We start from the raw sequence: 12,984 nt of genomic DNA, 5'->3' as shown, positions 1-12,984 counted from the left end.
TATCTGAATGCGTCCCTGGCACCTCCACCCCCCCAAGCCTCACGAATGTGGCCCCGACTGAGACATCTCACTCCCCTGGCACTCCAGCCCCAGCACAGATTAACTCTCCTGGGTTCCAGGGAGAGTGGCATTTGCGGGTCCCTCTCAATCTGAGGGGGGGCCAAAAATGAGGGATCCCCGAACCTCAGTCCTCCCTGTCCCTTCCCCTCACCTCAGTGAGGCTTGTGGGTTTTGGAAGAAGGGTTTTTGTATTTTGCTTTTCTCGTGTGTGGTCCCCAACTGGTTTTTCTGGGGGTCAGTGGCCCTGGAGACAAAAAAGGTTCCTCATCCCTGCCTTTAATAAAGAAAACTTTGAAACCCTTTGTGGTAGACAGAAATTAACATTTTACCTTATTTAAAATGAAGTTTCCTAAAGTTAAAACACCTAATCTGTGTAAACATTCAAATTAAACCAGTCACCCAAACTCCAGCACTAGCACAATGGCGCCGCGTGATGATGCAATGGACGGTGCGCACCCAGGCTCCTACCCTCCGCTCTCTTCTGCACCCAACCGCCCCGTCGCAGACCCCAAACTCCTCGGTAGAAATGTGGCCCTTGACCACTTGCCAAAATGCCCCCCCCCATTAAAAATTATTGACAAAGCCTGATCCAAATGTTTTTTGAAACATTATTTAATCAGAATTTAAATACATTCTATACAATTGGGAGGGTTGGGGGGAGGGGGACGCAGCTGCTGGCTCCTCAGCTCCTTGTGCTCTCACTGGCTGTCTTCCTGCTGCAAGGGAAGCAGAATCCGTCACATTCATCCCTGGGGACTCAGGGGTACTGGGCCCCCCCAGCATTTCCCCCCTCCTCCCCCCTGCGCTGAGACTTGTTCTGCTCTCTGGTCACCCCCCGTCAGGCCCGCAGGGTGAGCTTCTGACCCACCCAGCAGGGACGTGGGGTGGGGGCAGCATGAGGAAAGGGGCGGGGGACTCCCTGAGGGGATGGGAAGGAGACCCTGGCCCTGCCCCACTCTCCTGCATCTGCTCCGGCTGCTCACCATGTATCCCAGGAGCTGATGGGCCTGCCCATGCAGGGCGTGGGCCAGGACCAGCCCGGCCTGGCTGGGGCGCCTCAGGGGGGAGCGGGCAGCGAGCAGAGCCTTGTCTAAAAAGCAGTTCTCCTGCTCTGGGGTGAAGAGCTGCCCAAAGACCTGAAATCAAGAGCACGGGAGGTTTCAGCTGACGGCCCAGAGCCCGGCCCCAACTCCTGGGGCTAAAACAGCTTCCTCCTTCTGCAAACTCCCTTCCAGACCCTGCACCCAGACGCTCTCCTCACCCTGCACCCCAACCCCTGCCCCAGGTCACACCTTCCTCCTGCCCCCAAGACCCTCCCAGACCTCACCCCCTCCGCACAACAGAGCAGCCCTAGGCCACTGGCCAACATCTTGGAGCGACCTCCATCAAAAAGTGTTGCCCCCCCCCCCGCCCTGCTTCCCCTTCTATGAGAGATCCGGGGCAAGGTGCAGCACTGCCCCTAGCAAGCGCCGCCCCTTTGAAACGCCGGGACAGCGTCACAAAGGGGCAGCGCCGCCCTGTCCACGGCTCGAATAGTCGAGGGAAAATGCATCGACCATTCGATCAGCGACTCCCCGCTCCCACCCCGCGTCCTACCCGCACGAGGGCCCCAGCCAGCCCCACCCCCGAGCCCTGCCCTGCCCTGGCAGCGCGTCCTTACCTCTCCCACCCTGACGGTGTTGCTATGCGCCAGGACCCATCTCTCCTTATAGTAGTGCCTGCACCACAGGTCCTCTGCCTGGTGGATGTTGAGGCCTGCAAGAGACAAACCAGGGTGATTCTGCTGGCAGGTCTGAGCCCTCCCCCTCCCACGGGTCCCTGCAGGCATCCCTGGGCAAATGGAGGGGCACAGGGGGCAGAAGGGGAACACAGAGGGACGCATCCCCCCTTGGGCCAGTCTGGGGGAAAAGGGCTGGGTCCCCTCCCCCCGCCGCCGGCACCCTCAGGGTGTCCCTGGGGCCCAGGTCCCGGCTGGCTTCCTTACCCCTGTGGTGCAGGAGGAGTCGGTACAGGCTGTGCACCCCCTTCCGGGCCAGCCGGCTGACGTCTTCGGATGGGTCCGAAATAAAAAGGCCCAGCTGGGCCACGTGGTGACCCATCCTCGGCCAGTCGGCGGAGTTCTGAGGGGAGAGAAGAGGGGGGGTCCCTCAGCATCCTGGGGCTGCACGTCCCATGCTAACGGCCGCCGAGGCGGTTCTGAGCTCGGGGACGGACAGAGACACCTCCCGGGGCGGGGCGGGGCGGGGCGGGGCCGGCCTCGCGAGGAGACAACCCTGAGCAATGGCCCCGACTGAAGGGTCACTCCGGGGGTGGAACAAGGGGATCCACTGACGGCCACTCCCCAGTCTGGGGCCCAGGTGCCCCCCGGAAAGGCCCAGGGTCGCCCCTCCCCGGGGAAAGGAGAACGCGGCCCATTCCCGGCCCATTCCCAGCTCTGCCTCCCGGGGACGCTCCCAGCCCCGGGCCCTGCAGCCCCAGACCCCCCGGCTCCGAGGTCACTTACCTCAAACCCCGGGAGGGTGGTGGCGACTCCCAGCAGGGCCGTGGTGCTGCCAAGGGCCCTGGCTCGCTCCTGGGGCAGGCGGGACTCCAGCCACGGGCTCAGGTGCTGGGGGGGAAAGAGGCAGGTCAGGACCCGTAGGGAGGCGCCGGTTCTGGGCAGAGCCTGGGGCTCCTCTCAGACTGTGCCCCCCCCCCAGCCACTGACACAGCTCCTCTCTCGGCCCCCCGAGGAAGCAGGGACAATGGCCCCGTCCCCCCCACGGGGCTCACCTCCATGATCAGCTGCAGCCTGGCGGTGTCTGGGGACTCGGCGAGGAGGCTTGCCAGTAGGGCCTGGAGGTCGACGGGAAGGGCCCGGATGAACTGCTGCAAGACAAGGGGGAGCCCTGGGTCAGAGGGGGGTTGGGGAATCCAGGCCACCCGCTGGCCCCGGGGTGCAGCCTTGAGCAGGGTCTGAGCTGCCTCGCAGAGCAGGGAGGAGCCCAGGCTGGGCATGGAAGGGACGGGCCCCCAGGGAGAGCAACGGGAAACCTGGAGGGAAGGATCCAAACCTGCAGCTTCTTCTCTCCCTCTGCCCCCACCCCCACTCCTCTCTGGAGCTCCAGCCCAGCCCGGGAGCAGGGCCCGGAGGGACGTACCTGCGTGTGGATGGGCTCCTGCTGCCAGTCCCCAGACACAGTCTGTCCCACGGCCACCGTCAGCAGGGGGCTCAGGAGCTGGGCCTGTAGGGGAGGCTGCAAGGTGCTGGCAGGAGAGAGGGGCAGAGACTGTTAATTCAGCAGCAGGGCTGTGTCCAGGCTCAGGGGTTTTTTCGGGAAAAGTAGCCTTTTTCCGAAAAAACTTCACCTGCGTCTAGACTGCAGTCGCGTTCTTTCGAAATTAAATCGAAAGAACGCGGCTTTTCTTTCCACGGCGGTAAACCTCATTTCACGAGGAAGAACGCCTTCTTTGGAAAGTGCTTCTTTCGAACGAAGGCGTTCTTGAATGGAACTAGGGCTTCTTCGAAAGAGAGCATCCAGACTCACTGGGTGCTCTCTTTCGAAAGAGGCTTGCAGTCTAGACATAGCCCAGGAGACAGAGACTTTCCCACTCCCTGGTCAGGGGATCTGCTCTGGGGGGGAGTCGGCGGGGGGGGGGGGTCGGTACCTGAGGCTGCAGGCAGCGTTGAGGCAGTCGGCCAAGACCAGTGGGGGGGGGGAGTCCTCCATGATCTCCTGTGAAACCCAAGGAGACAAAGGGGCGTGTGAGGCTGGGGCCCCCAAGAGACGCTCACACGGCCAGCGCCCCCACCCAGCAGGATCCAACCCCACTGCCTCCCGCTGGCCTGTAGCCCCCCGGCCCGGCACAGGGCCCCTGCCAACCCCCCCCCTCCCAAACCGGGACCAGCTCAATCCTTGTCCCCAGGCCGTCTCCTGCCCCTCACTGTCCTGGTGACCAGCCTCTGAACCTCCTCATCCCTGCTCCCCAGGCGCATCCTCAGCAGCCCGCTCTGCTAACCTTCCAGCTCCCCCCCCCATGGCCCGGGGAGACCCCTCCCTGTTCCGAATCCCCCTCCCTGTCCAGCACCCCAGACCTGCCCCATTTCTGTGTCCCTCCCTCCTCCAGCATCCCCACCCACCCTCCCCATGTCCACCTCCCCCTTCCCCTCCAGCACTCCTGGCCCCACCCATCCCATTTCCAGCACCCCCACCCGCCACCATGGCCCAGGCAGACCCCTGTCCACCCCACGTATCCCCTCCCCTCCTCCCGGCCGCCGCCACTCGCTCACCACGATCCTGGCCATCATGGTGTCCTTGCAGCAGCGCGGCGCCAGGGTGTCCTCGCCCCTTTGGAGGGCGGCGAGGCAGGCGGGGGGGACGGCCAGGAGGAACCGCTGCAGGGCGGCTGGGCTCTGCACCCCAGAGAGAGTCTGTGAGCCTGGGGCCTGCCTGCCCCCCACGGACAGCTGCAGGGCTCAGGCCTCCCAGGAGTGGAGGTGGGAGCTGCCGGTTGTCCAAGCACCCACACTCCCCCCCCAACTGCTGCCTCAGGCTTGTGGGGGCCCAGCTGGTGCATGACAAGAGACCTCAGCTTGGGGGGCCCAGGTCATGCAGGAGAAGGGGCCCCAGGGGGATCCCCAGGGACAAGCCCCTCCCGGAGGGGGGGACGTGCTGGGAAGGGGCCGGACAATCTCGGGTCCCCCCCGTGTGGAGAAGGTTCCTACCGTGTCCCGGGTGTGGAGCTGCTCTTCAATATCATAGATGGCCCCTTCCTCCACCCGGGAGTCCATCCGCTCCTGGCAGAGCTCCGCCGAGGCGCAGGGGGGCTCTGTGCGGGAGGGAAGGGACCAGGGTGACTCCAGCGGCCAGCAGGGGTCACGCGCCCCCATGTCAGGGACCCAGGGCAGGTTGGGCCCCACACGCCCCTCGCAGGGACCCATCCCCCTTCCACCCTCACATCTGCCAACGCCCTCAGCAGAGCCCCCACCAGGAACAAGAGAGCCAAGCAGCAGCTCCCGCCCCCATCCATTGCCCTGGCTGCGGGGCAGACACTGGGGCTGCCCCTCCCCCCCCGTGTACTGGGTGAGCCCCTGGGCCCAGCATGTTCACGGCCCCTCACCTGGGTCTGAGCGGCTGCAGGAGGTGGCCCGGCTGCAGCTGGAGGCCCAGGCGCTGCTGCTCACTGAGCTGGACCCACAGCTGCAGGGGCTGGTGCGGAGTGGCTGGGGGCTCCCGGAGACTGGCAGGTCCCCGGGGGCCGGGCAGGGCGATGCCCCCTGGTGGTAATGGGGGCTGGGCTCCTGGGGCAGGTGTTTCTCTCCACAGAGGAGGCCCCAGAGCCACCCTACCCGGCTGCCCCGCTGGGCTGGGTCCCGCCTTCCCAGCCGCCTCTGGAGCCAGGTCCGGAGGGGCCTGGCCGGTGGGCGAGTCGCCCCGAGCTGGTGGGATTCAGCTTCCCCGCCCGCGGGGACGGAGGAGCTGCTTCCCACCGGCCCTGGGGCCATCTTCAGGGCTTTCCGGAACCACAGCCTGATGTGTTTGGCCATGCTGCAAATGAGGGGAGCAAAGGGGAGCTTGGGGCGCAGCCTGCAGAGCGAAATCCAGGGGTTCCAGCTCCCCAGAGCGACTGCCCCCAGCCCCCAAATGGCCCCTTGCTTATCGGCTCGGTCTTGCACAGGCACTTCTGGCCCTTGACCGAGGGCTGGGCCTGCCTGGAACCCAGCCGGCCCCGGGCGGGATCCAAACCCCTGGGGGCTCTTACCTTCTGCAAAACGCTGTCCGGATGTGGAACTCACAGAGGACAAAGCAACTGTGAGCAGGAGACGCACCAGAGCTAAAGCAACCGGGGGTCTCCAAAGTCCCGTGGGCCCGCCCCCCCCTTTTATCAGCCTGAGATGTGGGTTCCTCTGTGAGGTCACCACCTCCCCACCTGCCCTTTGCCTGATCTGCTGAGGGCTGCCCAAAGCCCCTGTGAGGTCACTGCCCCCCCCACCTCACCCTGCCAGGCAAATGTCCTGCCTCTGGCCACCCCTCTGGGAAGTTGGAGCCATTCCTAGGGGTCCCCCCCACTCCCTGACTGGGCATCCTGCAGCCAGCAGCTCCAGTAGCCCCATAGGCTGCTCCCTGCCCTACACTGCAGGCTTCTTGCACAAGAACTGTTTCACACCGGAGTTCTTGTGCAAAAGGTCTCGTGCAAGAGCACCTCCACCCTGCCATGTGGTTTTGCACAAGAGTGTCCATGGCACTGTGAACGCTTTCTTGTGCAAGAAAGCTCTGATGACCATTTTAGCCATAAAAGTGTCTTGCTCAAGAAGCCCCTGGTGCCCGTCCACGCTGCCTTCTTGCACAACAGCTCTTGCACAAAAGGGGCTTATTCCTCGTGGGGAGAGGAATAACTCCTGTGCAAGAAGCCCTCTTTTCTGATGCTTTACTGCAAATTTACTTGCACAAGAATTCACGTGCAGTGTAGACGCGCCACAAGTTTTTGCACAAGAACAGTTGTTCTTGAGCAAAATGCCTGCAGTGCAGACGTGGCCTTGGTGTCACCCAGCACTGGACTTCCTATCGCCCTTGAATATATAAAAGTGAAACAGAGCAAAGGCAATGTTAATATAGGCAGGAAATTTCACACCCTGTTTAAACAAATAAGATAACACCTGGTGGCTGCAATTAAACTCATTACTTTGTTACAAAATATACGGCATTGCAGCTTTACATCTTAATGTTTAAGTGGGACAGATGATGAGAAAGCTCATCAATATGGTTATTTTTGACTTTATCATATCATGAATGTGAATGTGTGTTGTCATGAATAAACATTTACTTTTGGTGGTGCATGGTTTTCGATTTGGGAGCAGTAGAGGTGAGGACATAGATGCCACTTGCTGAGGATGAAGCTGAGGAATTTATTCAGCTTTAGAATGGCTGTTGAACATCTTAGGAATGATGATTGTTTTGCATGTGTAATTCTGTAAGGCCAGTACTTTTAGAACATAAGAACGGCCATATGAGTTATACCGAAGGTCCATCTAGCTCAGTATCGTGTTTTTCGACAGTGGTCAGTGCCAGGTGCCCAGAGGGAATGAATAGAACAGGCAATCATCAAGTGATCCATCCCCTGTCGCTCATTTCCACCTTCTAGCAAACAGAGACTAGGGACATCAGTAAGTTAAAGAACTTACTATCCATTAATTTACATAGGTTTTTTTTGAATCCTGTAGCAAGCTTGACCTTTACAACATCCTTTAGCAAAGAGTTTCACACGTTGACTGCATTTTGTAAAGAAACACTTTCTTTTGTTTATTTTAAACTCACTGCTTGCTAATTTAATTTGATAATCCCAAGTTTTTGTGTTATGAGAAGCAGTAACACTTTTTTACCTATTGTCTCTATACCAGTCATGATTTTATAGACCTCTATTATATCCCCTCATCCATTTTCCAAGCTGAAAAATCAAAGTCTTATTAATCTCTCATCATATGGAAGCCAATATATTTTCCAATTCTAATACATATATTTTTGAGACCACAATTGTATGCAGTATTCTAGATACGGGCACATCATGGATTTATAGAGAAGCAATATGGTATTTTCTGTTTTATTATGTACCTTTTCTTAATGATTCTCAACATTCTGTTTGTTTGTTTGTTTGTTTGTTTGTTTGTTTGTTGACTGACATTACCCATTGAGTGGTTATTTTCATCCACAATGACTACAAGATATTTGGTTGTTCCTTTGAATTCCCAGGGTAGAATGGGATGAACTGTTCATAGCAAATTATTCATTTGGAACATCTGATTAGGTTTGTAAATATGCAGATGTTGATGCCTGGAAATCAAAAGTGTTAGGACACCTCTGTCCAGTTTCCTTCCTGTATTAAGATCTGCTTGGGACACAAAAGAAGGTGGAAGGCTGTGGTGATCTCTAATTTTCATGATGGTTCGGCGCAAGCTCCAGCATACACTGTATCAAGTCAATATCGAGCTTCAATGTAAAATAGATGGACATAGTCTCCAAAGTTGGCACAGTAAACTCAGCTAAGAGCATATCCCTATCTGCTATACCGAGTTCACACAAGAGGTGTGACATCGTAGGTGTCAGTTACACCAGCTCCACACCAACCGAGAGCTCCCTTCTGAAAAGAAATTCTCAGCTTCTCACTTTTGTCTGCTTTCTGATTCCTGTGACACACAAAGGTTTAGAGAACATCAGAAATTCTGGTCATTAATACGAAATATTAGCCTGTTCCTGGCTATTTATGGGGATGTCACTTAAGCCACATGTTTCTGTCCTCCAGTTGGATGACTACATTTTACAAACTCACACACAAGAGACCATGTCATGTAAAACTTTTTCAGTGTATGTTCCCATGAAGAAAAAAAATCATAGGAAGGATCATGGAACACGAATAAAATGGTCACAGATTCAATCAAATTGAACTTGATTTTATTTTTCCAGAATCTATCTTCCTCTATTTAAAGAAGATGTGAGGATGTATATTGCTTCATGGAACTCCATTGATATAAGGGCGAGGACTTTTCCTCTTGCTAGTAATGCAGAAACATTAATAGCTGTGAGAGCAGCATCCAGAGGAACTTGCTCATCGTTTACTTCATTCCCATTCACTAAAATTCACATTTAATATCTCAGGATTTCATTCTCTGCTATTAGAAATAATATCTAAATGCTTGATTATATTTTTTGTAAAGATTTCTGGTTAAAAATGCACCCCAGCCAAATTCTGAAACTAACAGCACTTGTTACAGTAAAAGAAAAAACAAAAAAGTATTGGAAAGCACTACAGCATACTTCTTATATTCAATGGAATGCAAATGTGGATCCTGGTATTCTGAGAGTGCAGAGTCATCCTTACCCAGACATGGAATATGCAGCTGCATAGGGCACATGAAAATTTGGGACTTCACTAGGTCTTAATGTCCACCCACCCACTTCTTCCTATCTCTGTTCCATGGCTTCACTTCCTCTGAAGAGAATCTAATTAAGTTAAAAGTGAAAAGGCCTGGCAGACCTATTAGCACAACACTGAACCTGTGAAAGAGCCATTCAACAGGCATTTGCCAAGCCCAAGTACAGACTGTCAGTTTCTGAGTTTACTGTGTTAATCTAGAGCAGTATTTCTCAAACTGTGCTCCGCGGAGCCCCAGGGCTCCATGAGACATTTCCAGGGGCTCCGCGAGGTTGACAAACTGGAAATATCGATAGGTACAACACATACACTCAGTAGTCCGCTGGGGCTCCGCATAAATTTTTACGCATGTAAAGGACTCCGGAGCCCAAAAAGTTTGAGAACTGCTGATCTAGAGGAACTTAGTATAAAATATGCTTTTAAAATATTGTATTAGTGTCTTGTTGAAGATCATAAAATCCCATCTCTAAAAAGGCGCCATCCACCCCTGACTGTCATCGGACATAAGGGCACCAGTTTAATATGTAGGGCTCCATAAATCCTAAGGACAGCCCTAGATAGTGGAATGTTGCTCATGTTATGGTTTTATAACATGTAGTCAGGCAAAGATCCCAGACATTAGGGATCCAATCCAAACCCTGCTGAAGTCAATGAGCTTTGACTCAAGTTCCCCATGCTTCAGTGGCAGTCAAAGATCCTCTGCTTATACTCTAAACAGCAACATACATACACACTGTAGCAGTTCTCATCTACATGTACCTCTGCCCAAGGAAGCCTCTTCTAAGGATAAAGCAATAGGATAGCTTCCAGCCCCTAATTTCCTTGCCAACACAGATACCAATTAGAGTCAGGAATGCTGGTGATGTAGATGACTGCAAACAGAATTAGAATGAGACAACCAATTCATTCCACACATGACAAGGAATAGCTGTCAGAGGAACAACTTTTGGTCGCTAACAACCTGAGTTGGATTTGAGCCAAGAATCGGATAATAAACTCATGCAGCACTTTTCATCTTCAAAGTTATTTGTAAACATTAATACATCTTTGCAGCATCCTCTTGAAAGAGGTAATGCTTTACTCCTTTTTAGAGATGTTGAAACCAGGGCAGTTATTAATACAATTCAGCCAAGGCCATAAATGGAACCAAGGTCATTGTCAGGTTTTAGAAAAAGCAGAAGTTCATGATTCACGCTACTCATTTCAAAGAATTGGACCATACCTGTCAAGCATTTCTAGAATCAAAAGGTTCCTATTGCTGCTCCCCTGAACCATTTTGCCAAAATAACTGATAAATATACAGAAATACAATAAAATCTACTGAAAAATTAAAGCTGTAATACTTCCTCCTCTGCTACTTCTCTGGGACTATTTTGAGAGATAAGGTGCTTGCCATTAAAAATTAAATGCACAAATAACCACATGGCAGTAGAGGTATCCTTACTTATATGCAGAATATGCAGTTGTATAGAGCACCTGAAAATCTGGGACACCACTGGATTTTAATGTCCACCCATCTGCCTCTTCCTATCCCTGTTCCATGGCTTCATTTCCTCTGGAGAGGATCTAGTTAACTTAAAATTGAAAACAACCTGAGAAAGAGCCATTCAAGTGGCAAAGAAGCCACTTAACAGGCATTTGCCAATCCCAGGAATAGACTGTTAGTTTCTGAATGTACAGTGTAGTGGTCAATTACGGAAGAACTTTGTACATGCTAGTTTAGGGGTTGTGAGGCCTGCATTCTTTCCCCCCCCCCTTTCCCTTTTCCCTATATCTGATGAGCCAGAAGCAAGTGTTTGGGAACATATGCCACTTAAGATAAGCATCGTTGCCACTATAGCAAGAACAAGCATGAGATAAGGGTAAAAGGCAAGAACGCATAAACAATTCTGTTTACCGTAACGTACTGATCATGTAAACAGGGCCAAAGAACAAGAAGATCCAGATCAGAACCAGATGGATAACTAACAGCTCAGCATGTAATGAGTAAACCCTGGAAATTTCCAGACTGCCAAACAAGGCAGGAAAACTATTTAAGACTGCCTCAGAGCCTAGCAAATTGGACTTCACCGATGGGCTTCGGAAGCTGAAACAACCCCCCACTTCGTTCACAGCCTACCCGGGGTCCCAGGCTTGCAGGAAGGGACGTAAGATATGCCGCTTCTTTGTTATATTTTCTTCCAGTTACAGGGCACAGCTGTTAGCTGTCAGGAAATAAACTACTTGTGTTTGACAGACTCTCTCTGGCCGGCTACATACAGTATGCATCGACTTAAAATTTGTTTTAAAAATATTTCATTAGTGTCTTACTGAAGATCATAAAACCACATCTCTAAAAAAACATTGTTCTCCCTGCCCCAGCTGTCTCTAGGGGCACAAATTTAATAGTAATGTATAGAGCCCCATAAATCTTAAGGATGGGCCTTTATGGCAGCATCTTAGATACACAAAATTCCCAGAGTATACATTAGGAAAAAGGCTGACTGTTTTATAGAGACTACAGCACACCTTTTTTGGCTTTGGGAAAATGGTAAATTACTTCTACCAGTGGGAAAGTTGCATAATCCCTATGTTCTCAAGTTGAAAGGTACTCCAATCTTTTACCAAAATACTGTTGGCCTGATTGTTATCTGGTGTAAATTGGTGGAGTTCCATGGACTTCAGTGATTTACACCTGCTGTCATCTGGCATTGAGACTTTTCTAAAAGAGCAATGTGCATCTGTTTTGAATCAGGCCCTGTTCCATGAAGAATTGTTTATGTGCTATGTGCAGAATTTCGTAAGCTATACAGTGACGTCCGAAAGATCTTAGATGAAAGAAAGCTTTGCTATGGTACTTCAGCTGTCGACAGTTGAGCATTCCTGTGTGGGATGCCTAGTGTAGACCAAAAGTGGGATTCATATTTGGGCTTAAAAGCTTAAAAAATGCAATTGAAACCAACCTGGAGGGAGGGAAGGTGAGAGGGAAGAGATAAACATTTGGATCAAGAGACAAAGACCATGGAATAAAAGGACTTTGTATTTGAATACTCATTTTTTCTCTTTGTGAGGGAAAACACAATGAACCTTTCTTTTTCTAAATGAGCTGAATAGAAGAGTCTTACATACTGTGCCTTTCATCTAAAAGGGCTTTAAAAACCACAGATCTACCGCACTGTTGAAATGCAGCATTCTCTGGAGGAGAAAGCTACAGTCATCTCACTGCATGTCTTCTGATGGTAATAGAAGAGGGAGTTTGGGCTGAGGAGAACAGAACTGATGCCTGATGTGTGAAAAGTGTGAGGAGATTGTCACATTCATATTGAACAGATGGTAGATGAGGTTTTAAAGTCTTCCTCCACATAAGCTATGTGATATTCTAGTTGACTATCTCAGAAAGCGTGAGTGGAACTAGCTAAAAGTAAAATTTGTGGGAAGCTTAATAATTCAAACTTGATTTGTATAGTCCCATACCTTAAATCTCACATGTCATCAGGAAAAAGAGCATCTTTTTATTATAGAAGCCCTGTGTTCCTCAGTAGAAGTTACTGAGAGTAGAAGTAGAAGTCACTACAGGGTAGCACCTAGCAAATGACTGACATTACCCATTGAGTGGAGACATGACACACCAGAATCTTTCCTTTAGGCACAGAGGTACAAAAAGGGTGAAGGATCACCCTTCTAGTTCCATAGGATACATCTACACCTGGCATCCTGAAATAAGTATTCCACATCTTTGAAGCAAGCCCATATTTTGAAATGTAACAGGTTTGCTATTCTGATGTTCCACAAGGAGTATGGGACATTTTGGAATAGCGGTTTAAAACTAAATCTGGCATTGTGTAGACAGCGTCAAATTATGAAATAAGCTATTCCAAAATAAGCTACACAGTTTGAGTAGCTCAAATTATTTAGCATATTTTGAGCTAAGGGTATAGTATTGATGCATGCATAGTAAACATGATAAGAAAAAAGAAAGACAATTTTGCGTGAAATGGAATTATGAGAAGCCACAGTCACTGGGCAATGCAGAGACAC

At 51.7% G+C, this 12,984-nt stretch overlaps 1 protein-coding gene and 1 long non-coding RNA gene across 2 annotated transcripts; both read right to left on the bottom strand.

The window, feature by feature from the left end:
- Window positions 1-1,751: 1,751 nt before the first annotated feature.
- LOC142818372 (uncharacterized) lies at window positions 1,752-3,303 on the bottom strand. Its single transcript, XM_089775155.1, has 4 exons — window positions 3,201-3,303; window positions 2,833-2,928; window positions 2,564-2,668; window positions 1,752-2,180 (listed from the first exon to the last, which is right to left on the bottom strand). Exons 2-4 carry the CDS (start codon window positions 2,836-2,838, stop codon window positions 1,767-1,769), a joined length of 525 nt encoding a protein of 174 aa, XP_089631281.1. The 5' UTR covers window positions 2,839-2,928; window positions 3,201-3,303; the 3' UTR covers window positions 1,752-1,766.
- Window positions 3,304-3,708: 405 nt separating this feature from the next.
- LOC149520706 (uncharacterized) lies at window positions 3,709-5,030 on the bottom strand. The gene is made up of 3 exons (XR_016348336.1): window positions 4,766-5,030; window positions 4,331-4,453; window positions 3,709-3,776 (listed from the first exon to the last, which is right to left on the bottom strand). It is a non-coding gene; the product is annotated as an uncharacterized LOC149520706 (long non-coding RNA).
- Window positions 5,031-12,984: the final 7,954 nt, after the last annotated feature.

The sequence above is a fragment of the Pelodiscus sinensis genome, chromosome Z (assembly GCF_052426305.1).
Source record: "Pelodiscus sinensis isolate ZL-2025 chromosome Z, ASM5242630v1, whole genome shotgun sequence".
In the NCBI taxonomy this organism is placed as follows: Eukaryota; Metazoa; Chordata; order Testudines; family Trionychidae; genus Pelodiscus; species Pelodiscus sinensis.
The sequence above is the reverse complement of the archived record's forward strand: the minus strand, read 5'-3'. Positions and strand labels throughout refer to the sequence as shown.